General features: G+C 40.9%; 3 protein-coding genes across 4 annotated transcripts in view; 1 reads left to right on the plus strand and 2 right to left on the minus strand.

Annotated features, from left to right (window-relative positions):
* gna15.L (guanine nucleotide binding protein (G protein), alpha 15 (Gq class) L homeolog) overlaps window positions 1-4,471 on the plus strand; it is a 28,543-nt gene extending 24,072 nt beyond the window's left edge. Inside the window, exons 4-7 of one of the 2 annotated variants that reach the window (XM_018259074.2) lie at window positions 49-177; window positions 252-381; window positions 570-723; window positions 3,284-4,471. In XM_018259074.2, the coding sequence (XP_018114563.1) occupies window positions 49-177; window positions 252-381; window positions 570-723; window positions 3,284-3,507 (637 nt within the window). In that variant the 3' untranslated portion in view covers window positions 3,508-4,471. 2 annotated transcript variants of the gene reach the window in all.
* Window positions 4,472-11,593: 7,122 nt separating this feature from the next.
* Window positions 11,594-13,527, minus strand: LOC108696664 (trypsin V-A). Its single transcript, XM_018226226.2, has 4 exons — window positions 13,337-13,527; window positions 13,083-13,224; window positions 12,268-12,519; window positions 11,594-11,949 (listed from the first exon to the last, which is right to left on the minus strand). The coding sequence occupies exons 1-4, from the start codon at window positions 13,420-13,422 to the stop codon at window positions 11,797-11,799; spliced, it is 633 nt and encodes a 210-aa protein (XP_018081715.1). The 5' UTR covers window positions 13,423-13,527; the 3' UTR covers window positions 11,594-11,796.
* Window positions 13,528-23,003: 9,476 nt separating this feature from the next.
* On the minus strand, window positions 23,004-27,652 carry fam32a.L (family with sequence similarity 32 member A L homeolog). Its single transcript, XM_018255737.2, has 4 exons — window positions 27,489-27,652; window positions 26,709-26,850; window positions 24,793-24,846; window positions 23,004-23,249 (listed from the first exon to the last, which is right to left on the minus strand). Exons 1-4 carry the CDS (start codon window positions 27,560-27,562, stop codon window positions 23,181-23,183), a joined length of 339 nt encoding a protein of 112 aa, XP_018111226.1. The 5' UTR covers window positions 27,563-27,652; the 3' UTR covers window positions 23,004-23,180.
* Between the last annotated feature and the right edge of the window lie 85 nt (window positions 27,653-27,737).

Raw genomic sequence — 27,737 nt, forward strand, 5'->3', positions numbered from 1 at the left:
TAAAGAAGGTAATAGATTCTGTTTCTTTCTTCTTTTTTTTTATTAAAGCTATTTGTCTAATTTGGAGCGTCTCACACAGGATGGGTACCAACCCACAGATGAGGACATTCTCAGAATCCGAATGCCAACCACAGGCATCAATGAGTACTGCTTCTCTGTGGAGAATATGGACCTTAGGTAAATGTTCTTCAATGTTGCATCTCTTGGATAAGCTTATCATGTTCCTAACTTGCCTTCAACTGTGTCAGCAGAATGGTCGATGTCGGTGGACAGAAATCAGAGCGGAGGAAGTGGATTCACTCTTTCGAGAATGTGTCTGCTCTCATTTATTTGGCATCTCTGAGTGAATATGACCAGAAATTGGAAGAGAACTCCCATGAAGTGAGAAGCCCATAATTTCTAAGTAATTTTTAGAAACTCTGCAAGCAAGCCAATACAAAAGCACTGTCAATTTTTTTTTAATCCTGCACAGTCATTTCTTCTTAATTAATGCCGAGAATTTTTAAATTTTCCATTAGAATTTAATTCCATGTAGTTATGACTGCATGTCAATCATTTTATTTTCATAGAATCGCATGAAGGAAAGCTTTGCCCTGTTTAGAAATATTCTAGAGCTGCCATGGTTTCGGGAAACACCAATTATCCTGTTTCTAAATAAGACTGATTTACTAGAAGAGAAGATTGGCTTCTCGGATCTTTCTGACTACTTCCCCAGATTTAAAGGTTGGTTTAGCTTTCTAGCAAACAAGATAAATAAAGTCTAACATTGGTAATCTCCTTGGCTGTTACAGCACAACCGGTAACTCTAGGCTGTATTTGTGTATATACAATCCTTCAGAACTTTGGCTAAACTGGCAGGGCCAGATCTCATTACAATCTAGATCTTTTTGTATGGGGCTTATATACAGGGAAACACCTAGTAGCAACAACATCATGAAGAATTAGGCTAGGAGCTTTAACAACAACAGTGCTATATAAATGGGTAATAAGTAATTTACATAATACATATTTCTTCCACCTTCAAGTAGCTTTAATATATGTGCTTTGCACTAATACAGTTGTAAAGAGTTATAATCTCTGTAATCTCTGTAAGAAGGAAGTGAAAAAAAATTGACATGACTGGAAGTAAGACTATTATCAGAGAAATCGCCAAGAAGTATTATGGATAACACAAATAGCTAGTCAAAGAACTATAGATGATTAGTAAGTTAGGATTAATTCTAATTATTAGTTAAACTCGACTGCTTTCTTTTGTTTATTTGTTTCCTGTTATTTATATTTATAGTGAAAAAACACATTTTTGCAGAGCTTTACAAAGATTGTTTACCATTCACATTAGTTTCTGCCTCACTGGCTCTGGAGTATTGGTAGTTTAAAAAAATGAATGCTTAGCATAAACGAACATCCTAACTACCGACGTTTACACTTCAGTGCAGTACTGGCTTTTCATTTCTACTATGGTTCAGGCATATGACTCCAGTTCTTCCTTAACCCCTCCTCTACTGCACCAAAATGGAGTAAAGGGTAAAAGCTCATAAGTCAGTTGGGTTCTAGGATCCCTGATGTTTGCTTTCTTCAATTCTGTTTTAGTTAGTGGACAATCAAATGCACAGTTATGATATAAATAAGACTGTGTGCATTTGATCAATGTTATTGATGTGTTATGGTAGATACTGAGGCCACATGCAACTAAACTAAATAAATGTTAACTGTGTGTTTAAAGAACCAGAAAAAAGTATTGCAACATCCCTTTTTTCCATGGAGCGTTGCTGCAACGGCTGTGACATTCTTTAAATATCACTGAAATTCTCACCTAGGTACTGAAAAACTTGTTTCCCCACTTTGCTAGATTGGGACAGGGACTTGACAGATATATTGACAAATAATACTCCCTTTTTTGTGGCATGCACGCATCCTGCCTTCTACCTTGCATGTCATTCAGCTGTGCAAGTTATTGAGCAGCAGTGAATGGAGGCCACAATGGGGCCTTATCTTTAGTACCTGCCCTATGGTCTGCACACCCTGGTGCTTCGCTGTGTCCCTCACGCTGGATTTTTTTTAAATCGACCTCAATGTGCACAGTGCAGCCATTCCTTGGAAAAAGTGTTCCATGGTTAACCCCTGGGGGGGGGTGAATAGTAAATGACCCCTAAATCTTATTTACACCTTGAATAAGTGGATGTGGCAATAGAAATAGTCATAAATAATGACCCAACAACTGATGTTAAAGGTATAAAGTAATGTTTATATGACCAAAAGTTGTGATAGAAAAAGAGGCGCATAAATATTTCTTGCCCTCTGTTGCACAGTCCTTTGGAGGCTGCTGAGTTTGCCTACAGCAGAACCAGATGACTAAAGTTGGATTGGAACAAGGAAGATTTCAGCCTTTCAATTGTCCAGCACTCCCAAAGGTTATGTGAATATGTGGTTCAAAACACAACTGCATATCCCACAAATTGCCCTCTACGTATAACACTGAAAATATCTCATAATTTTAAGGCAGTGCTACACCTTAGTGGGGTTAAGAGCAGTGGCTGGGAGGGGCAATGTAAAGGCTGTTTAGGGGAAGATTATGGAAGAATATCTGCTGTCCTACATACAGTGTTTTGACTATAGAGGAAGCAGACCTTGTGGGGGGGGGGCGGGGGGCCCCAGACCGTGGGGCCAGCTTCTTGTATAGCATTCAATTCCCCTCCCCACAACTCTTCTTCATTTAATTAATGCATTATGGCCTGTGTGAGCATATGACAGTGGAGGGAGGTTTGCGGCTGTACGTGTCGGGGTGGGTGAGGGCCGGCGAGCCCTTGTTATGCCCCTGTCTAAATAGCCCTGAAAATCCTGTCGATAGATTTTGTATTAAAGATGCATTTACTGCAGTTGATACATTTGGGATCAAGGGAGAAATGTTAATATGTTAATACAGCAATGTTTTCTGTATCTGTAACCTTCTCATGAGTTAGGGAGGTTGAGACTGATTGCTGGACCTCAAATGGGAGAGGGGGGGGAGAAGGCAGGTTTTTAGGGCAATTATTCAGTGGATACTTTGATCAACCATGTCCTCTCAGGAAGAACCTTCTCTACCAGTACTGTTTTCTACTTACCTGAAAGAGTAACAGTGCCTATACCAGACGCTCATTCCACTAGGATAGTTCTGGTTCTTCAAGAGGACCACAGCCACTTGTATGCCAAAGGCCTTAGGTTCATCTTTCTCACACAGTTTATGTATATTATCATTTATATGAACCTGTAATGCAATACTGACTGACATTCCTTCTGATTTTAGGTTCTCGCTGTGATGCTGAGGCTGCTAAGCAATTTATTCTAGACATTTACCAGGAGATCTTCGACAAAATCAGAAAGCAAGATGCTTCTGGCAAGGATGACCTAAAACATAAAGTCTACCATCACTTCACTTGTGCCACAGACACAGACAATATCCGCAAGGTTTTCCACAATGTAAAAGAAGCCGTTTTAGTTAGGTACCTGGTGGATTTTGGTATTTTGTGACATCTGCAGCTCTCAAAAGATGACAATACTTTGGTGACATGAGAACACCCTATATAGGAAAGGCTATGGGACCAAAAACATGCACAGCATCATTGACCTTGTTTAGTTCTGTAAAGCTTCCAAAAACACCAACTAATATATCAACTTTTACACAACAGACCTCAATATTTAATTTAAATAGAACCATTAACTTTTATAGAGGAATAATTTGTTGTATGTATATGCAGTTCTAAAGGTCTTCCTTGGTGAGTTTTCTAGCTCTTTACTTGGAGAAAGGGGAGATTTTCTCTACCATTCTGGCCTTTTATTTGGACACCACCTTTGCATGGTGTTGCACAGTTCTGTACAAGTCAAATGTCATACTTCTGTTTTCCTCTTTATTTATTAGCTCAGTGTTTGGAACATGTCCATTAGAGTGCATAGTCTGTAATTTTACATCGTTGAAAAGAATAATTTGTCTCTTTAAAAATGACTTAGATTACATTAGGAAGAATAGGCAGATTACATTACAGGATAGATTAATAAAAGGAGTTGATCTTGAAACATAAATATCCTGGATGTTTTTTAGTTTTATTGCATATGTCCTGATCTAACACAGTATTTCTTTTCAACAAGGCATCCATGATTGCTAAAGGTTCAGGTTTGCCAAAGGATGGCCCAGGGAGCCGCAGTGATATAGCCATAAACAAATGGCTTAACTACCTTCCAGTAGCACTTGAGAACTTTCTTATATATGTTAAACTCACAAGTTGGGAAAGGAGTGCAAAAATACTCCTGATACTCGTTAGGAACTCATTTGATGAATTGTATTGAATAATTATTCACTCCTTGACTTGTGTGTATATTGTATGTAGTCTTTCCCACATGTGGATGTTAATATATTTATTTATACTGTTTGCAATGCTTTGTATTTTCTGTAAGGCAATAAATAAAACTGCAATAAATACAAGCGAAGGAAGTCTTTACAATGTCAAAAATTCTGAATGGCACTTCAAAAATATATAAATCCTTCCTAGTTAACAGCAAGCAAGATTTAACAGAGTCACATTAATGCTTTCTGTCTGGTTTAAAGTCACAGCGATCTACTTTCCTGTAGTATACTATTTAAGCTACTCCGTAGCTACTTGTGATTAGTGGGATTAAATAGTAAACATGCATGCTATAAAAAGCCAGAACCAAATTGTACAGAATGTTTAATAGGTTGGTTTTAAAATATTTTCTGTTTTTGACATCTGCTGCAAAATACCCCTCTTTCTATAAATGTCAGTGAATACCCAAGAAAGATAACTGGTAAACTTGGAAAAGTAGTGGCAAAGGGTTTACTAAAGTAAATTAATCTCAAAATAAATAGACTGAGCTTAAAAGAGAGGGGAGCAGAAAAGGGGATGAAACCTACTCAAAAACCTATCCAAATGCCAAACTGAGTAAAGACAAAAAAGTTCAAAACAAAAGGGGAGTGTAGGGGAGCAATTCTCAGCTCTGCGCTGTACAGGTATAGGATCCATTATCTGGAAACCCATTATCCAGAAAGCTCAGAATAATGGGAAGGCCGTCTCCCGTAGACTCCATTTTATCCAAATAAATCCAACTTTTTAAAAATTATTTTCTTTCTGTAATTATAAAACAGATCCTTGTACTTAATACTTAATTAATCCTTAATGAAGGCAAAACAGTCCTATTGGATTTAGATTTAGCGTTTAAGCAAAAATCCAACATATGGAAAGATCTGTTATCCAGAAAACACCCGGACCTATGCGGGGTCTGGTACCAACACACCATAGAGAGTAGGGGTGCCTGGATCTGCACACATCTGGGTGCACAGGAGTGGGAGTAGATCATTAAAACGCCACTGTCCAAATCATTAGAGCCCTCATAAATATTTAACCCTGTCTTGAGTAACTGATGTCCGTCCGTCCACAGCAGCCTTTTGCGGATAATCCATAGATTTGCGCATTGACATCAGAAAAAGTACCGGTAGTTATTTTTGTCAGGAGAAAATGAGGGCAAATTCCCCTTTGGCCCATTTATTAAGGTGGCCTTGATTACTAATTGTAGCATTGCTAGTAACCCATGTGCTAAGGTATATTCCTGCTACGCTACTGCAGGTATAGTTCAGAAGCTCCAACAAGCATATGCTTGACTGGCAAAGTATATGTATAAAACAGAGTCAATAAACCAGTTCAGCTAGAATACTGTGCATATATTAGTCCGACTTGCTTATCCAATAGAAATTCAACACCTATATAACTTATCTCATATTTTTTTATGTTGTAAACTTGAACTTGCTTCAGCATGATATTAAGAAAAAATATTTTAGTTGTTGCTAAATCTTAGCTTAGCCTCCTCCTGACAATTACAGTAAAACATTCTCCTGACTACAGGTATGGGACCTATTATCCAGAATGCTCTGGACCTGGGGTTTTCCAGATAACAGATCTTTCTGTAATTTGGATCTTCATACCTTAAGTCTACTAGAAAATCATGTAAACATTAAATAAACCCAATAGACTGGATTTTCTTCCAATAAAGATTCATTATATCTTAGTTGGGATCAATTACAAGGTACTGCATTTATTATTAGAGAAAACGGAAATATTTTTTTAAAATTTGGGCTATTTAAATAAAATGGAGTCTATTGGAGACAGGCTTTCTGGAATTTGGAGCTTTCTGTATAACATCCCATACCTGTACTTGTATTTCCTGTGCAGTATTGTTTACTAGATGGCACTAAAAAAAAAAACTGAAAATTTTCATTTTTGAAATCATTACTTTTTTAACTTGGTTGGTTAAATTTGGAGCAAACTTGTGCATTTGGCCCATAAGATAGAATGGCCTTTAGTTGCTTAAAACTGGTGAACGCTGGTGAAGCAAGGGAAATTTAGAGCCATATAGTTAAAATATTTAAATATACACCAAAAGAACAGAAAATAAAATATTCTTTTGGTGAAATAAAATGTTCAAAAGAATATTTTATTTCATCAAAATAACATTTTATTTATCAGCAGAAAAAAAAACAGTAAGCATATGCTGGTTAATCATTTTATTGTGGTAGCTGAAAGTTCTATCTCTGCAGAACAAAGAAACCAGAAAAATAGAATCTACTGGTACTTGGGCATCAGTGATGTAGATTCTACAGTGTATTGCAGGTAAGGGGTTGATGGCATTATGTTATAAGTGCAATATACCTTTAAGGAACATAGAGGCAAATTTACTAAAGGGCAAAGTGGCTAACGATAGCGAAAATTCGCGAGTGTGATGTCATTTTGCCACTTCGCCGATTTACTAACGGGTGCTGGCGTAAATTCACTAGCGAAGTGGACCTACTCTATCGCTACTTCGCACCCTTACACCAGCGAAGTTGCGCTCTGGCGAAGGGACGTAACTATGCTAATTCACTAAGTTGCGGACTTTCGTGAACGTTACCGCTTGCACCAGACTTTAATTCGCCACCTCAGACCAGGCAAAGTGCAATAGAGTAGATATGGATGGTCCTAATTTTTTCTAATTCCCAAAAAAAAAAACACTGGCGTCTTTTAATTTTTATAGGGTGATAGGCTGAAAAAGATCAAAATTTTTTTAGGGTACCCTCCTTCCCCCCTATTTTTATTGCATATGGCACCTAAACTATACTTTGGGCACATGTGTAGGGCATTAGAACACATGTATTAAGGTTCCCTGGCCTTGTGTAGTGTAATGTGTTTTCTGCTGCAGATACGGCCATTGTACTTTTACTGCACACCGTATGCAAATTTGCCTTCACTAGCGTAACTTCGAACCGCTGATCGTAACATCGCTAGCGCAACTTCGCAAACGATCGGTAACTTGTGCTCAACTTCGGATCTTCGTGAATTTGCGCAGCCCTGGCGAATCTACGCCTGGCGAAGTCAACGCTGGCGCAACTTCGGAGGTTAGTAAATTTTCCCCATAATGTATTACGTTTTCCAATTGTATTTGTTTTTTACCTATTTATCTCATAATCCATATAAATAGCTGAATGTAACCAGTTGAGACTAAACCCTGTATCAAAAGATAGCAAATCTTTTGATTGTCCTTGTGCAAGTTTAATTCCATACACATGCAGCAACACATTATACAGGAGGGTTATGCAGATACAATGCACATATTAAAGCTATACTATATGAGCAGAGTGTACGGCACAACATTTGTAGCACTTTCAGATTACAGCCTGTGAACAGAAATCACCTCTATATCTATATCTGGGACTTTCAGTTGGGTGTGGCACCCACAAGCAATACATTCAGTGCATCATGCGAACAAATATCTTTTGACATTTAAATCACAACCTGTTTAGTCCCTAAGAAAATATAACACAATCAGAGAGCCATTATGTCATGCTTAAGTTACTACTGCTTTCACACTACCTCACCCCACATATATTATATTTCTTCCTGCAGCTTCAAGCTTCAAAATTATCTCACTAATTATGGTGTATGCTTCTAAAATGTTTCTAAATACAAAGCGAATTGTATTGCAGCCGTATTGATAAGTCCTCTGGTAGCAAGTAAGAAGCATAAACAGAGGCCCTTTATTTACTTTGTGCACACTTGGAAGGCTATTGGAATCCTTAAAGGAGTGGTTCACCTTTGAGTTAACTTTTAATATGTTAAATAACGTTTTGTTCCTAGCAACTCTGCAATTGATTATTAATTTCTTATAGTTTTTAAATATTTACCTTCCTCTTCTGCACCTCTACAGCTTTTAAATGGGAGTCACTGATCCCAGCAGATTAAAAACTATTGCACTGTAAGCTTACAAGTTTATTATTATTGTTACTTTTGATTCTTTATCCTTCTATTCAGATTCCCATTTAAACTATTGCCTGAATGCTAAGGTAAACAAGACCCTAGCAACCAGATTGCTGAAATTCCATACTGGAGAGCTGCTGAACAAAAATCGAAAATATAAAAACCCCACAAATAATAAAAAATGAAAACCAATTGCAAATCGTCACAGAATATCACTCTATACATGATACTAAAAGTTCATTTAAAGAACAACAGCCCCTTTAAACACTTGAAATATACAAAGTGAAATATACAGTATACATACTATTTCACAATTATTTCCATATGCCTTGAGATGATTGTAGGTTGAACACAACCATGTTTTTTTATGATGTAAAATATTATCCACATATAATGTTGGTTTCATGTTGTTTCCCTATTGCAAAGACCACACACACTCTGGGACACCAGAGACCAGGGTCGGACTGGAGGCTTGGGGGCCCACTGAGGCTGCAAATGAAGGGCCCTCCTGGCAGTCCCCGGGGGGGCCCCCTTCCGATTGCAATTCCCTGCCCACTGGCCGAATAGTCGCGATGTACGCATGCGGCAACACGATGCGCTGCACGCATGTGTGAACAGGCAGGCACAGACAAGACGATCACGTTACTAGCAGATCATTACTTTATGGGGCAGCCCGGGGGAGCACGGGTGGGCTGGCGGGGGCCCACCGGGCTTTTTACGGGTGTCCCGGCAGCCCAGTCAGACACTGCCAGAAACCAAATAAACCCATCTTCCCATGGCAGCAAAAGACTTTGGGGCAGATTCAATAAAGGGTGAAGTGGCTAATGCTAGCGACTTTTCACCAGAAATCCAATCTGCAGGGATTCAATTCGCCAGCGAACGGGACAGTTGCTAGGGTTGATTCACACTCTACTGCACGTTTCTCTGAGGCGAATATCTGTTGATCTGCAAATTCAGTAATGATTTTACTGAACTTTTTAACTTTCGCCAGAGTGACTGCACCACCTTAGACCAGGTGAACTGCTAAAATGAAGCTAGATGTTCCTCAATCTTATGTCACTTACATCATTTCTTGTCTGCTGAAAATGCATAAAAGTGTAAAAAACGCTGGTGACTCCATTTTTTAAGCAGGATTGCCTGCAAAAGTCCTAACAAACTTTTTTTGGCTTAACATTTTTCGCCAGACATTTGAGAACATATGGAACATATGGCGCATTCATTTTCCAGTGGGCTCATGTGTATGGCATATTATTAACTCTTTTGTCTTTATTAAGGTTCCTTGGACATTTTTAATAAAAAGTGGTAACTTCAAGCATTTGCAACTTCTCTAATAAAGACGTCCATACAACTTTAATGTATCTCCCCTAAGAGCAAGATCAGTAGCGAATTTTTAATAGGCACAAATGTACGCTAGCGCATCTTCGCTTTGAAATGTTCGCACTGCCGCAGTAGCGCTAGGACACAACTTCGCATATTAGCGAATTAGCGTGGTAGTAGTGAATTTGCGCCTGGCGAAGTGGTGCGAGGTGGTCGCTGGTGAAAATTCGCCCGTTAGTGAATCTGCTTCTATGTATGGTGACTGCCCGACTGAATTAAATCTCAATGAGCAATGTTTGAAATTAATTTAGCAAGGAGAAAACTAGGGACAGAAAGCTGAGTATAAGCTACAAAGATGTCCCACAAGTCTCTTGCTGTGCAGATTTTATAGCTTTTAAACTGGCCAGATTTGATCAGATAGTTTGGCTGATTCTTAAAACAATCACCTTGATTGAGAGTTGAAAGACAATCCTGATTATTAACATATTATTATTAACATGTATTTTTAGAGCACAGCGCTGATCTGTCCAAACTGAAAATGTCAATTAGTGTAATATTCCAACATATTACTATTACACTACTACTATTATTACTATACTACTATACCATACCACCCAACATTTGAAAATTGGAATGAGTGACAAAAAGATCTGCCACCCATTGACTTTAATGTATTTGGTCAAAAAGTTGCCAATGCAAAAAAAGTGAAAATTGTCATTCGTCAAAAAAGAATTTGTTGTCTATCGACTTCAATGCGTTTTGTTAATTTTTCAGCGGTTTCGCAAATTTTTAGGCAAAGCAAACGGGACAGATTCAGTCATCACTATATGATACATTTAAGTTATGAGATAAACTACTGTTCAGTTGATTTGGCCACATCTGTAATCAAGTGTTTATTCAAAACTATACTCATACTCTAGCATAACTAGATGTTACTGTGACCTACAGCAAATTAAATCTAGGGCCCCAAAATATTGATAAGTTGCCCTATTCTACCAAGATATATTAAAATTGCTTATTAATTAGGGCCTCACTGGGCCCCCTACACTGCTGCCCCCCCCCACCCCTGAAACTGCAGGGTTTGCCTCCTCTGTAGTTCCGCCCGTCTAACTGTGGCTAACACATCAGAGGAAATCTTCGCCTGTATGATCAATGTCTAAATATGGATATTAAAGTAATTAAAGATAATATAATTAAAGTAATGTATTTCTTGCATACTTTAGTTTAAAATGTGTTTGTTGGTAGGACAAGGACAACAAGGTGGCACACAATAGGGAGGGGTTTACTTGTGTAGGGATGCCACAACCTTATATAAAGGATGTGTAGCCAGGGTCCAAGTGGCATCACTGTTTTTCCCAAAAATGCACTGCTCTGATGCACTGAGCAATATCGCACCGCCTTTTACTCCTTTGAGGTTATAGCACTGCCCTCATTAATTGCCTAAGGTAACATTCTATATTGTCAGGCTGTCTTTGTTACACACAATCATCTCTATTTATAACATGTGCAGGTCAAAGCATTCTCTTACCAATTCAGTAACTGAAGAATATTAGTGCAATGATGTTATTATATAACTGGCTTTTGGTGTCCTCTGGTGGCAAATGTTTCTGCATGTTTTATGTTTTAACTAAAACAAAGGAGGTTACTGGAGCTGCCCTGTTGTATGTTCGATGCTTAGAGCTTAATGAGAGTTATTTGTAGTTAAGCAAGCAAACATTGCCCTGTGCACTGCATGCATTGGACCAGTCAAAGACTTGCCCCATATGTTATAAAAGGCACAAAGTTGGCCCAAGTGCAATAACAACAGCAAAAAATGAAAAGGCTGCACTTGCAAATGATGATTAGACCTGTGAGAAAGTTTGTGTGGTTCACTATTTGACAGTTGTTCATCAAGTGAAATTAGCAAAGATTACAAAGCAGGCAGCCTATATTCAGGTATTTAAAAATGCAAAAATGTATTACTAAGAGATGACATAACCATTAAAGGGGTAAGGTTCCGTGCACAGTTTTATTATGGGTATTTAAATCTGTATTTATTTTATTAGAAGGTGCCACAAAGCTACCAGAATCACGTAAAATGAAGCTGCAAATGTTATTTGTTACTTTAATAACACAAGAAGCAAAGTGCATTTTGTCTATATCCTTTAATAGCAGATGTTCAGTATTATTTCATCTACCAACAGAAAGCTAGTGAGAGCACAAAGGCTTAGCTATTCTTGTCTCTGTGTTCTGATATTGTCTTCTCAATCCAGTTTAGGTATCTGCCAACCCTTGCATACACTCCAGGTGGGTGGTCAAATCCAAATGACACAATGCCTGCCAACTCCCCTCGGCACACCAAGGGCCCGCCAGAGTCTCCCTATAAGGAGAGGGGGATTAAAAGAATAAATCTAAAATAAATAACTTTTTCTGTGTCTGAATCTTGAATCATATTAACATTGCTGATATCAGGAAATAATATGTTAGCTTGGAAGTTTACATTTTTTTTCACCAAAGGATTCAACAAAGGCTGCCAGGTAACTAAACAATAAACATATTTTATGTTATAATGATCATGAGAAATTAATGAAATTCTACTAGAGGGGAGAATATGGCTATAATATTAAGACATTCTGGAATCATGGTGACAGATCTACAGATGTATTAGTATTAGACTTATTACTACTGTTCATTGTACCTGACTGGAATCCTTGATCTGGTTGGTGGTCCCTGCACAGATCATTCCATCACTCAGTCTTGGGAAGTAGTGGTGACACAAGCGGCGGCTTACAATGGTGACATTGGTCTCGAAAAGTTTATCAGTGCCTTCATCCATGTCAATCAAACCCCATCCAGATACACTGCAAGAGGTGCCTGTAGGAAGGTCACTGCTGCTGGATGTTAGGGGGATGGTCTGCACATAACGGTTTATGGTGGCCTTGGAGGTGAGCTTGTAGGGTAGAAGACACAATCTATTCCCTTAGTTCCCACATAATGTCCTGCACTATTGGGCCATTTTGTTTACATTTTCATAAAATACTATTTGCCAATGGCTCCTATCAGTGCCTTTTCTTTTTGAATTTATTGGCCAAACCAGAGATTACAGGTACCTGCACAGCTTTCTTATAATTTAAATTTCTTTGTTTTTTTTATAGCTGGAATTGGATATTTATGCCCTTAGGCCACTTTCAAATACACCTTTGTAACTTCTACTTCAAGCAACGACAAGGCAGAGCAGCTTAACATGGGCAGGTAGGTGGTTAGGTTTAAATTTAGGGCAAACTCCACTGACCCTCAATGAACTGACTGACTTATTAGCACATTAATTAATTATTTTTACTATTTATATGAACTACTACTGACTAGTTATTGGACCCCACAGCAACATCACTGAGCTTGGGAACAAGACATAGGGCAATTTAATCGTGCTTCAGTACAGGCCCAGACTATAAAGAAATGGTGCAGGTGCAAGAAAACACTTTTGCCTATCATTTACTTCAATCGCTTGCTCACCTTCAACAACATGACATCATTAAATGGCAGAGACTCTTTACGATCATATTCCGGGTGCAAGTGTTTACTCTGAACCCCAATGACCTGCTGTGAGCTTTCTGGCTCCTTTACATTGTGTGCTCCCAAGATGACTGTAATATCTCTGCAGAAACAAACTCATTATCTCACAAAAAAGAAACATATACATGCAAAAAAAGCATGAATAGAAGATTTTAACTATTGTGTTTATTCTTGCATATCTCCCACTCACGTACCCACTGCAGTGGGCAGCAGAAATCACCCAATCAGGAGCAATCAGCGATCCACCACAATAACCTCGGCCGATTTTTAGATACGCCATGTAGGTGTCAGGGAGCCGGGAGCCCCCTCTGGGGAGTAGTCCGGATCTAGGAGGAAGCCCCTCAGGAGGGATCAGGATCGTGGTATCCAGGGATAAAGCAGAAAGGGTAATCGGGATCAGGCTACAGGTCACAAGGCAGGCAGAATATAATCAAAGTCCAAAGTCCAGGCAGGGGGTCAATAGCAGGCAGAGTATCAGCGAAGTCCAAGTCCAGGCAAAGGGTCACAACAAGGAATCAGGCAGATATAAGTAGGGAAAACAGCAAGGGAACCCAGGAAACTCTCAGGGAACAGAATCCTATTTTCGGGCGCCATCTTGGCGTCTCAGGCGTCCTTTTATGTTTGAATTTGGCGCCCTTGCGCCAGCGTCAGCGCGCCTGCGACCGTCGCGCCGCGCTGACGCCACGGCGCCGGAACCCACGTGGGTTGACTGGGCGCCGCCATCTTGAATTCTTCGCCGCCGGGAGCGGACGCGACTCCTCGCGCTCCCGGCGGTCTTGACAGTACCCCCCCCCTCACGGGGGGCCTCAGGACCACCGGGACTTGGTTTCTGGGGAAACTTGGAGTGGAAGTCTCTTACCAAACGAGGAGCATGCACATCACGATGTCCCTCCCAAGAGCATTCTTCGGGGCCAAAGCCCTTCCAATGGATGAGGTACTGAAGGGACCCTCTGGAGATTCTGGAATCAAGGATTCTCTCCACCTCGAATTCTTGTTGACCCTCCACAGAGACAGCAGGAGGAGGAGATTGGACACCAGAGAAACGGTTGGAGACGGTGGGCTTCACTAGGGAGACGTGGAACACGTTGGGGATTCTCATCTCTGGTGGGAGTTGAAGTCTGATGGCTACAGGGTTAATTATCTCCAAGATGGGGAACGGACCCAGGAACTTCGGACCCAACTTGGGAGATGGCACCTTCAAGCGAATATTCCTGGAAGAGAGCCAGACATTATCACCCACCTTGTAGGGAGGAGAGGGCCTTCTACGGCGATCCGCGAAAGTCTTGTGGACTAGAGCACCCTTCTCCAGATTAGACTTGGTTGCAGCCCAAATAGCAAGCATATGGGCTGTCAGATCATCTGCAGCCGGGACGTCCGACAACACGAAGTCCTGAGGAAAGGCTTGAGGGTGCTGTCCATACACCACCATAAATGGAGACCTTCCTGTGGAGGAATGACATGCATTATTATGAGCAAACTCTGCCCACGGGAGGAGGTCAGACCAATCGTCCTGGCAAAGAGACACGTGGTTCCTCAGGAACTGTTCTAAGGCTTGGTTCACACGTTCAGCTGCCCCATTCGTCTGCGGGTGGTAGGCAGATGAAAATTTAAGTGTTATTCCCAAGTCTTTACATAGAGAACGCCAGAACTTGGCGGTAAACTGGGTGCCTCTGTCGGAGACGATCTCCACCGGGAAACCATGCAGGCGGAAGATGTACTTAATAAAGAGTTGGGATAATTCCACCGCAGAGGGTAACTTCTTCAAAGGGATGAAATGGGCCATTTTGCTGAAGCGGTCAATGACAACCCAGATCACAGTATTCCCACCGGAGGGAGGAAGTTCGACAATAAAGTCCATAGAAAGGTGCGTCCACGGACGAGAGGGAACCGGCAAAGGCTGTAACAACCCGCTGGGGCGGGAATGGCTAGGCTTAGAAGTGGCACAGACATTACAAGCAGCCACAAAGTCCTTTACATCCTTGCGGATATCAGGCCACCAGACTAGGCGCCTCAAGAGTTCAAGGGTCTTGGCCGGACCAGGATGTCCAGCTTGTCTGGAGCAGTGGGTTTGTTGCAGGATGGCCAGGCGAAGTTCTGGAGGGACGAAGGCCATGCCAATCGGAGTATCTTGAGGAGCCGAGGACTGCCCAGCCAGAATCTGGTCGGCAAATTGGGGATACAGAGAGGCAATGATCTTGACTGGTGGAATGATTGGCTCCTGCCTCTCAGGGTCACGATCCACCGGAGTGAAGCTACGAGACAAGGCATCGGCTTTCAGATTCTTGGAACCTGGGCGATAAGTCAAAACAAAGTTAAAACGGGAAAAGAAAAGGGCCCACCTGGCTTGTCTGGGATTTAGCCTCTTGAGGGACTGTATAAACTCCAGATTCTTGTGATCTGTGAAAATCTGGACAGGAATTTCAGAGCCCTCCAGGAGGTGACGCCATTCTTCAAGGGCAAGCTTGACTGCTAAGAGTTCTCGATTTCCGACATCATAGTTCTGCTCTGCGGATGAGAACTTCTTGGAGAAAAACGCACAGGGGTGCAATTTTCCATCAGTGGAGTGTCTCTGAGACAGGATAGCTCCGGCTCCGACTTCAGAAGCATCGACTTCGATGCAGAAGGGTAGTGCAGGATTGGGATGTCGGAGAACAGGAGCGGACGTGAAGGCCTCTTTCAAGGACTGAAAGGCTTCTATGGCGGATTGAGGCCACAGGCTGGGTTTACCCCCTTTCCGGATGAGGGCCAGGATAGGTGCAATGCGGGAAGAGAACCCCCGGATGAACTGTCGATAATAATTAGCAAATCCGATGAACCTCTGGATTGCCTTGGTACTCAGTGGGAGAGGCCACTCCTGGATGGCCGACACCTTCACGGGGTCCATCTCAAATCCCTCTGGAGAGATAATGTATCCTAGGAAGGGGATCTTGGATACCTCGAAGACACACTTCTCCAACTTGGCGAAGAGAGAGTTCTTCCTCAGACGAGAGAGTACCTCCTTCACCTGGGAGCGATGACTTTCAAGGTCCTTGGAAAGATCAGGATGTCGTCCAAGTATACGACTACGAACCTTCCTAGGAGATCTCGGAACACATCATTAACAAACTCCTGGAAGACGGCAGGGGCATTGCATAGGCCGAAGGGCATAACGAGATATTCATAGTGCCCATCCCGAGTGTTGAATGCCGTCTTCCATTCGTCACCCTCCCGGATGCGAATGAGGTTGTAGGCCCCCCGGAGATCCAACTTGGAGAAAATCTTTGCCCCTTTCAGCTGGTCAAAGAGCTCGGCAATCAGGGGCAGGGGGTACCTGTTCTTCACGGTGATCTTATTCAGACCCCGATAGTCTATACAAGGCCGAAGGCCTCCGTCCTTCTTCTCCACAAAGAAGAACCCAGCCCCTGCAGGAGAGGTAGAAGGGCGGATAAACCCCCGCTGGAGATTTTCTTGGATGTACTCCTTCATAGCGGTAGTCTCTGCAGGAGAGAGAGGGTAGGTGCGCCCTCTGGGGGCATAGCTCCTGGCAGGAGTTCAACCGGACAATCGTAGGAGCGATGTGGGGGAAGGAACTCTGCCGACTTTTTACAAAACACATCGGAAAATCCCTTGTAAGTGGAGGGCAAAGTCTTTAATTCCGCAGAGGAGACATTCACCTTCTCGAGGGGTTTTGACGGAAGGCAATGTTGCAGGCAAAATAAACTCCAACGAGAGATCTGCCCAGTGAACCAGTCTATGGTGGGGTTATGCAGACGTAACCACGGAAGACCCAATATTACTGGAGTAGAAGGACAGGGGATGATGAAGAATGAAAGTTTTTCTTGATGCAGCGCCCCAACTTGTACAGATAGTTCCGCCGTGAACTTTGTGACGAATTCAAACTCCAAGGGTTTGTCATCTATGGCGGTAATTCGCAGGGGTGAAGATAAAGGAAGCAGGGGAATCTTCATGCGTTCGGCAAAAAAGGCATCCATGAAATTGCCATCCGCTCCGGAGTCGAGGAAGGCCCTTTCGAAGATAGACTTACTTGCCAGGTGAATCTGCAAAGGAAGAAGAAGTCTGCGTGAACTTCCTTGATACTTCTCCTGAGGACCTCGAGTGATGCCCCCTACATGAGAAACCTGAGACATACCTCGGGGTACAAAACTCTTGGCTTTGGCAGGACAGGCGTTGGCAAAATGGGAATGCCCACCACAGTATAAACAGAGACCAGCCATACGTCTTCGGAGTCTTTCCTGCTCGGAGAGGCGAGTCTTTCCTACTTGCATAGGTTCCTCCAAGGGGGACGTCGACACATGAGTCACAGGAACAACGGGTGTTTGCAGAATCGGCCTTTGAAAGCGAGGGGCCAACAAGGGAGAAAATCGTCTGCTGCGCTCTCTCTCCACCTGGTGCTCTCTGAGACGAGTGTCTACTTTAATGGATAGAGCGATCAGCCCTTCCAGGGTGTCAGGAGTCTCTCTGGAGACGAGATCATCTTTGATGCGGATGGATAGGCCTTGGTAGTATACAGCCTTGTAAGCGTCATCACACCAGGCAGTCTCCGCCATCAGTGTTCGGAAGTCTATAGCATAGTCATTGACACTGCGGCTTCCCTGCCGGAGCTGCAAGAGACGGGCAGGGGCGTTCGTAACCCGACCTGGAGCATCAAAGATTAAACGAAAAGCTTGGAGAAAGTCTTTAACATCAAAAGTCAGCGGGGAATTCTTCTCCCAAAGAGACGTTGCCCACTCCAGTGGCTTGCCTTCCAATCGAGACATCACATACCCCACCTTGGAACGCTCACTTGGAAACTGTGTGGGTTGGAACTCAAATTGAATTTGGCATTGCGTGGCAAACCCCCTGCAGGCTTGTGGGTCCCCACTGAAGCGAGGGGGAGGTGGAATGCGAGGCTCACCTGTCGGGTAGCTTGCGTTCGTAGGGGCTGCCGCCATGGGGGGATCTCCAGTAGGTGGAGCAGTGGAAGGCTCAGAAGGCACTTGAGCTAGCAGGACATCGAGTGCTTGCCCAATGCGAACCTGCTGGTTTTCGTAGTCCTCCATGCGGGATGCCAGTCCGCGGAGCGCTCGTCCGACATGAGGTGTGGCTTCCTCAGAAGGATCCATGGCCCGAAAATAATGTCAGGGAGCCGGGAGCCCCCTCTGGGGAGTAGTCCGGATCTAGGAGGAAGCCCCTCAGGAGGGATCAGGATCGTGGTATCCAGGGATAAAGCAGAAAGGGTAATCGGGATCAGGCTACAGGTCACAAGGCAGGCAGAATATAATCAAAGTCCAAAGTCCAGGCAGGGGGTCAATAGCAGGCAGAGTATCAGCGAAGTCCAGGTCCAGGCAAAGGGTCACAACAAGGAATCAGGCAGATATAAGTAGGGAAAACAGCAAGGGAACCCAGGAAACTCTCAGGGAACAGAATCCTATTTTCGGGCGCCATCTTGGCGTCTCAGGCGTCCTTTTATGTTTGAATTTGGCGCCCTTGCGCCAGCGTCAGCGCGCCTGCGACCGTCGCGCCGCGCTGACGCCACGGCGCCGGAACCCACGTGGGTTGACTGGGCGCCGCCATCTTGAATTCTTCGCCGCCGGGAGCGGACGCGACTCCTCGCGCTCCCGGCGGTCTTGACAGTAGGGCCTGGAATGTGGTTTAGCTTCATGACCCCCAATAATCCCATTACGTATCTTTCCTGAAATACAAGACAATGTTTTAATCTACGGGACTTGAATAGGGTAAACATATGTTAAACAAGAAGCCTTTCAATTTTCCATTTACTTACACAGAAACATGCAGAACAACATTATAATATTATGCATTATACAGAGAATAATGTACCCGCTATTGTAAAATAAAAAAGTATAAAAATATAAGCTCCTGAGATGTTCCATAACCATATAAAAACACAAGGCGGAGGGCTGAGTGCTACTGTATATACAGGTTATAGAATACTCATTTATTACAATAGCGGGAACTGGGAACATTCTTTTTTAGAATAAACAAGTGTGACTGCTTAAAACAAAATATTTTACAGGCTATTCATGGCACTTCATGATGTAATATAAAAGAATACAACATTTACAGTCTGTATTTGCAGCAATACAATTACCATTAGAAATCAAAGAGCTCAAATCTGATACCATATATTTATTGTGCAGAGAAATATAATTCGCCTAGTAACAGCATTATTGGGTGCTCGTTGCTCTTAAAGGGGTTGTTGCACCTTTGAGTTATCTTTTAATATGATGTAGAGAGTGATATTCTGAGACAATTTGCAACTGGTTTTCATTTTTTTATTATTGGTAGTTTTTATTTAGCTTTTCATTCAGGGTGACTAGTTTGCAATTCTCAGGTCCAAATTACCCTAGCAACCAAGCATTGATTTGAAGACACTGGAATATGAATAGGAGAGGGCCTGAATAGAAAGTGGAGTAATAAAAAGTAGCAATGGCAATAAATTTGCATCCTTACAAAGTCTTTGTTATTTAAAGTCAGTGACCCCATTTGAAAGCTGGAGTCAGAAGAAAAGGCAAATAATTAAAAAACTTAAACAAAAATAATTAAGATCAATTGAAAAGATGCTTAGAATTAACCTATAACATACTAAAAGTGAACTTAAAGGTGAAACATACCATACATAGGAAATATCCATTTTACTATCTACTCATTACAGAGCAGGGGTACACGAGGTGGCAGAGACATGAAATAGCACAAAATATTCAACTCTACTATAAGTTAGAAAATGAAAGCTAAAAGCTGATTGGCTGCTATTGGCAAACTTTGGACAATAAAAAGAATTCCATCTGTGACTGACATGAAACCTACTTTATTGTACTCTGTGTATGCATTCCCTTCCCAATAATATTGTACGTAAATATACTAACCAGAAAATGAATCGGGCAAGAAGGAAACCAGGCATAGAAAAACTAGAAAAAGATGGTGCTGCCCCATTCTTACACAGGTTGTGCCAGTTGCAATCCTTCCAGCTGACTTTGGCAACTCTTTAAAGATCAAACCCCACAATTCTGAACTTATATATCTCTCCTACTGGATCAGACAAGAATTATCTTGAGTATAGAAAAGGAAGTCTTGTAGTGCTAGTCTAGATAGCAGGGTATGATGGAATAAGATTATCATAGCAGGAAAGTACAAGAGTAACATACGATAACAGAGATATGCCTACAGAATACATAGTTTACAGCTTGTAGATACAAGTTTCAGCAAACTGTTAGCCCTCCTATACAGCTATACACCCAGTTGAGGCATTGCCCCTGTGCAATGCCTCAACCATATAACCTGCATTGCCTGAAAGTTAGACTTACCTGCTGTCTCCCCATACCTGCCATACCTATTGTAGATCTCCAGAGTGGGGTTTGATGCCACCATGTTTGGCTGCGTTACTTCCATTCCCACATTCCATGGAAAAACAGCAGTATGTTAACTGGGTACTCATATGTTAAGAGTATGTTCTCAAGAGTATATTAACCAGTACTCTTCTCTCAGTGTCTCAGTTTAGTTTATTTGAAAAAGAAAAGAACAGCACAGTGCCCCATTCTTACCAGTGCTTCTTTAGACAGTATTAACAGTAACGGAACTAGGTGGGGGCAGGCCCAGGTGCGAATTTACTTTGCGGCTGCAGCTGACTCCAGCCGGCTGCAGCGTGCGTGATCTGCCGGGGGGGTCCTGCAGGGTATGGGCCCTGGCCCAGTTGCACCCCCGGTAGTTACACCACTGAGTATTAGACATTAAAATTTCCACATAATTATATAAAAGGGAAGTATACCATTTTGTCCAGCATGAGTACAATGAATAGGGCTTGTATTAAACATGAAGTTTCGAGTTCTGTTTTCCACCAAAAAAATTTCGGATCCTTTTTTTGTCTTATGTGTTTTCATTCAAAAGGGCTGTATGTTACTTTATTAACATACTGTATGTTAAAACTGTTCAAGGTCTCTTTATGTGAAATACATGTCTAAACTTTAAATAAAGAGAAATAAAAAAAAAAATGTAGTTTTCTAGGTTATTTTTGAGTCAAAAATCTTTTTTGGGTTAAAAAAAATGGAATTTTTCTATATTTATTATACCCTGACCCTGTAAATAGCTCAAATCCGAAAATACACCATCTAAAACCTGTCGAGTCATGTAGGAGTCAATGGCAGAGGTCCCTTGAACCATTTCAAGATGTTAATAGCCTTCATGATTTTTCTTGTGAGTTTCGCTTGAAAACTCGATCAATTCGAGTTTTAGGGGTTCCCACTCCAACTCGCTGATTCAAGTTTTTACATTTGAGTTTCTTCTTAAATAAGAAAACAGAGTTGTGAGTTCATTTGAGGTTTTAAAAGCTCTAAAACTCGACCTTTGATAAATAGCTCCCCAGTTAAACTCACAGTTTACGCACGGTTAACTCACAGAGTTAACCAAGGATAAAATTCTGCCCCAAACAATTTAATGATAAAACAAAAACTTTTAGTTAAATCAGTTGGGCCTGTTTGCTAGCCAGTGCAGCTTTGGTCTCCAGGGCTCATAAGAGATATTAATGTAATAGAGGGGTTCTGACAAAGAGGGACAACTAAGCAGGTTAAGGTTTAAAGCAACTAGGCTGGTTGGGATAGTTTACTCTAAAGGGGATATGATAATTATGTAAGGGGAACATACAATGAACTCTTGGAATTTTTATTCACATGAGGTTCTTTCAAGTAGACACTAGGGCATTTACAGTGATTACAAGAAAGGAGCTTAAACATAAAAGTGTGATTCTATTTTTGGAGGCCTGACAGATTAAATATCTTAAAGAAAAGGACTGGATGCTTTTTTAGCAAGAAAGAAAATAACTTTGATACAGTTACTGACCCTATTGTCCTTGGAGTTAGGAGTGAATTTTTCCCAGAATTAAATTGGAGAAGCTGCCTTCCTCTGTATCAACTAATCGGTAGCAACTTTTTCTGAGTGATAGACTGCAAAAAAACGTAACTTTTTTTGGGTAACCGGGTTCCCCCCTACATTTCCTAACATATGGCACATAAACTGTACACTGGGCTGATGTGTAGGGCAATATAACAACTCTATTTTATTTTCTTAAGGTTCCCTGGGCTTGCGCAACCAAATGCCAATGACTACAGGAAGAAGATGGCTGCCGTGAACTACTCCGGAGAGGACCTTAAAGGAGGGATAAGTAACAAGTTAGGGGCATTTGCCCTGGGGAGGAGGGAGGGGGGCCTATGTAGGGGAGGCACAGTGCACTATTTGTATGGCACTTATAAGTGCTAATGTGCACCAGGTACAGTCAACAAGCTTGGAACCTACAGTTTTTATTTTGTTTTTGCAATTCTACTTTTATTAAACAATTTCCAAAAATAACATTTAATAACTTTCTGAGGTAATATTCATACAGATAATTTTATTTCCAATAATCTTTGATGTATCTGGAGAATTTTGCTCACCAGATTGTTAATAAAGGGGATCCACCTTCTGGTAAGTACAGGGTATTGCACTTAGAAGTCAATCACCAATATACCCATCCTTCGGGTTACAATCATTTCCAAACTTTTCTCTTGTAGTCAGTCATTTATGAAATGTGTTACTCTGAATTATAAAAAAAATTAAGTAAACCGGCCCTTGAGCAGCCTAGGGGTTATAAATTCCTCATCTGCTACTAGCTGAACTTCCATGATGGACAGAAAGTTACTATAGGCTTATCCTGGCAAACATATTTATAGGCTTTTACATAAATCCCGATTCTGTGTGGTGACTTAGGTGGTGCTGTATCTGGGAACTCTGCTCAGGGGTTCAGATTAGAGCAAGAAGGGAATCAGATGGAACTCTATTAAATTGGGCACATGAAAGTGTGGTGATGTAACAAAATAAAGACACTGTACAATAATGTATGTAAAAAGGAGTTTATTTACACTAACATAAATGCTGCACAGAACTTGTTGAGTAGAAGCTAGGTTTATCTTCTGGGCCGGGAGGTGGGAGGGGTGGAGAGAGAGGGGGAAAGAGAAGCACTTCTATATAATAAGGAAGAGGACATAATGTCCATATAAATAAAAACAATGAGACTCATTTTGTCCAGCTGACTTTAGGAATGTCATAATGTTCAGTGAGTGTGTCCAAATGTCGATTAAAGTCCTAAAACGATAAAGAAAAAATATATACATAAGCATGGTATCATGAGAAAATTGTTAAGAAGAAAGCACCACAGACTAATACAGAAGGATAAGTATTAAAGTTTTGCAAACATCCATACTGTAGAAGATACAACTACAAATTGCATATTTTGGTAAAATAACGGATAATAAACGGCATTTAAATGGATTAATATGAGTTGCATTAGACAATTTATTGTCTTCCAGGGCGGGAACCATCACACTTGCAGAGGCAGGCAAAAAGCCCTTGGAAATTCTATTGCTTAACACCCGGTCAAAAAAAAAGCACACACCTTTAGGAAGAAACTATGCAAAAAAGGTTATTTGTTATACATTAAATGACAAAAAAAGTCTAACAACCAAACTGAGTCCTAATTTGTATGGCACTGCCCCCTAGAAAGGGCAATCGCTACCCCTCCCCCTATAGAGCCTGCTGTTGGTATCTTTAAAAATGTATCAACACATATAAATTGACCCGAATACCCTAGAAATGTGTGTTTTCCATCACCTGCCAAATTAGTTACTTTTCAATTCATTTTGTGATAGTTCCAGTGTCGCTTTCCTAGTATCAATGCAATGGCGGGAGCTTATTTTGTAACTGACCTTCTCCAGTATGTTTGTCTTTCCCCTGTGTTTGCCCTTACTTTAGTTTTATTGGACGTAGTTCCTGTACTTGTACATATGTAATTGGCTGTGCTATGCCACTCTAAATACACAAACTCAAACTAAGCTATTTATTGGAGGTACAATCCCCCCATTGTCTTTTGTTAGTTCCAACAAAGTACTTCAGCAGAATGGCAATTGCAATTTAGGATCAGGACCAAGTGTGGACTTAAACACTTAGCAACATACTTATCAACACTGGAGAAAAACAATCACCCATGATGTTGCTTATAGCAACAAACCAGATCTTTGCTTTTGTTTTTTTTTTAATTTGTAGATATCTGTTGAAATCCAGTTGCTGGTCCCTATGGGCAACATCACCAGTAATGTTTGTCTCCAGTGCTAATAAATATGCCCGATATTATGCAGATATAATGTATTTGTTTTTCAGAGAAGCAGATAAAGATGTTGAATTCTAAGCCCTTTCTACGTCAAAGACAGCTACCTTTTTGCCCGACATATGGGGGGGGGGACGGTTATTCAGAGTTCATTTACAAGTCAATGGCAGAGGTCCATTGAACCATTAGAATATGTTAATTGCCTTCCTGACATTTGAGTTTTTTTTTTTGAGGGAAAACTTGATTCGAATTAGATTAGAATTTTCAAGTGGGGACTATTCGATCGAATACGTTTACATTTTTCTTAAATAACCTCCCTTTTGAGTTGTGAGTACATTCGAATTTATTAAGACAAAAAAATTCACACAAATTCGAAATTTGATAAATCTAACCATAATCCACAAGTATAGAAACCCAGAGAGATAACATGCATAAATAGTCTTTTAAAGGCAAGGAGAATGAATACCATTTAAAACATTTTTAATAAATGTAATTTAAATTAGGGCACGCTCGGCCCTGCCTTACCTCTACTCTCTGCTTGTGTGTTTTGGAAGCCTTTTTGAGTATTCTTTCCATTTGCTATATTGAAAAAAACAAATAAAAAAAAAACAATGCTTCAAACATGTCACATCCTGTAAATCAAAGGCTTATTATGGAAGCAGAAATGATTAGAGAAATCACTGGTAAATGGGGAAGGAGTTGGAAACTATTCCACTTAGTAATGACTTCAACACTGTTCAACTGCCCTATGTGAAAGGCAGTCATTTAAAATGTAGATGGATACAAGGGTGCAGTGTGTTACAGATACATATCCTGATGTGAGTTCCTCTCTCTACTGGTATGGCACATTACACTCTGAACTGTAATTTTTACAAAACACAGTGTATGTGAATGTTGACCTTTAGGTAATAAGGCAGTGTTCAGTATATATAAATAAAAAAAAGAAAAGGAAAGCAGCATGTCTGCAAAACCCTTTAAACTGATTTGAGGAGCAATGGGCCAAATCACTGGGTGTATTAATGGGGAGATCATTCTGACATGCAAAAATACTTTAGCTCATTTTGCACAAGATGCAGAAGTACTCTTCTTTCATAGGCTAGCAACACACTTCTTTAAGCGTCTATGTCGATAGGGTAATTAAAAGATATATTAATGTGAATTTTATTATGGATGAATTGCACAAATAAATGTTTTAAGTGAGACACTGTACATGTCTTTAATTGTAACACGGGGTAATTAAAAGACACTGGCAAGTTTTACAAACATGGTTTCCAAGCTTTATGGAGAACAGGTTTCCAGACAATGGTTTACAAATCGGTACATTAGCTTTTTTTACACTGCCCAAAATATAAAAGTGCTGCAAAATGATGGCCAAGTTTTCTTTGTGAGCCTCATAAACAAATGTATATTAATTCCCTTATGTATTTGATTCTGGCAAGGGAGAAGTCAGCAAATCCAGTTGCTTCAGACTTACACTTGCTAGAGATACAATATAAGTAAAAGTCAGCAAATCCAATTGCTTCAGACTTACACTTATTAGAGATCCAATATAAGTTTAAAGCATTACAATATAAGTTTAAAGCATATACTCGCTACAACCTACTCAAGAAATTAATGCAGCTATAAGGGGTAAATGTGAAAGGCTCACTTAATGCTTAGTCGAATACGTAAATATGCCAAGTCTACTTTATAAGGCAGAAAATGGACACGCACTCCAGGAGCCAGTCGGTGCCGACAAAAGAATCTTTATTCGAAAGAGCGGAAACAACGGTCCGAACGCATTTCCTATCCGAAGATACTTAATCATAGGTACAGCATTTTGGATATGAAACGCGTTAGGACCGTTTTCGCTCTTTCAAATAAAGATTCTTTTATCGGAACCAACTGGCTCCTGGGGTGCATGCCCATTTTCTGCCATTGTCGACATTACTCCCCAAGCTACGGGTTTGGGGTGCTGCACCCGAGCCACCAGATACCATCGGTGAGTGTGCTTGATTCACTGCGATAATCTATATGTTTTGGCTTTCACCTTAGGCTTTTAAAAATGACTGCTTCTCCTGTGATAGACTTAGGGTTTATACACCCTGGCCCAAATTTGCACTGGGTGAGCCATATTTGAAAATTTGATTAATCAATTTCTTGTTTGAGGGATTGAGCCGCAAGAATTTCCTCCTTGTGTCTACTTTATAAGGTTTATAGCACTGATATAAAAAAGCATGGTCTAACAATCCAGTACAAGGTAGACCTACCATTTGCAATACAAGTGTTTTTAAACAATCTGAAAACTGTTAAAGATGAATTCACAGTGACCGTAAGAAGAGGGAAAATGCTACAAATATCCATTGTCATGTTTTTAAAAAACAGATTATTCAGTAGAACCGGTTTTAGCAAAGATTCCTAGGAGCAGTTTGAAATCACAATTATTATATATAAGCCGTTACCCTCTTTTCTTGCATTTTTTCAAAGGCTAGTTGTGCTGGAGTCCTCTTATCCATTGCTGCCTTTTTCTTTTCTTCTTCATTTTTCTTGCTAGTGATCATCTCTTGCATTACCTTATTATTATCTTTGTTCTTTTTCTTTTTCCTACATGACAAATTAGAAAGCCACAGAGAAAAAGGATAAAACTTTTTCTTTTTTGAAATATGTTGCTACCATTAAATTCAAAAATAACCACATATCAATAACATTTCTCAGCTTCATTATGTGACATGTTGTCTCTTTGCAATTAAATGTAGTAGTCAACTGATTTGCAGATCATCCCATTATTTGGATTTATATTTTAGAAAATGTGCCAGCTTTTTAGGAAACAGGGTTGTGAAAGTATATTACAGAATACACATACGACCGCTGTGGAGTAACAAAGCATTATTTTTCTACACATACAAAAGCTTTTTCCGTTTTTGGCATTATTAGTCTTCTGCTTGCGATTTTCCCCACCCATTTTGTTTCAGAATAAGCAGGTTCCATAACAGATACATTTATACAGTAACTACTTCTGTGGCTCATCGGTATTAATCATTTACAAAGCGCCAACATATGCCACCGCGCTGTACAGTAAATGGGATTACATACTATATGTATAGATCCACTGACTGTGATTCTACTCTCGTCCATAATATTAATCGCGTCACGGAAAGACTGTTCTACCCCATAAGGTCGTCCCAGTACAGACACAGCGCAAAGTAAACTAAAACCAACAATCAAACATGGCAAATCCTTACTTTTTCCCCAGGCTCATGTCGCCAACTCCTTTTAGCTTTAGAGTACCCTTTTGGACGCTCTCATATTCCGCCATCTTCGGCCACACAATATCAACTTCCGGTTTCCTGGATTAGCCTGTACGCAAGCGCACTATTCTGAGGAAATGACGGGCCAGCAGACGCTCTTCAGTTGCGTCCTGCGCGTACAACAATGTGCTATTGGCTGTGAGTGTAGCTGTACGCTGATTGGTTTTTACACCTTTCAGCGAA

This window comes from Xenopus laevis, chromosome 1L (assembly GCF_017654675.1).
Source record: "Xenopus laevis strain J_2021 chromosome 1L, Xenopus_laevis_v10.1, whole genome shotgun sequence".
Lineage (NCBI taxonomy): Eukaryota > Metazoa > Chordata > Amphibia > Anura > Pipidae > Xenopus > Xenopus laevis.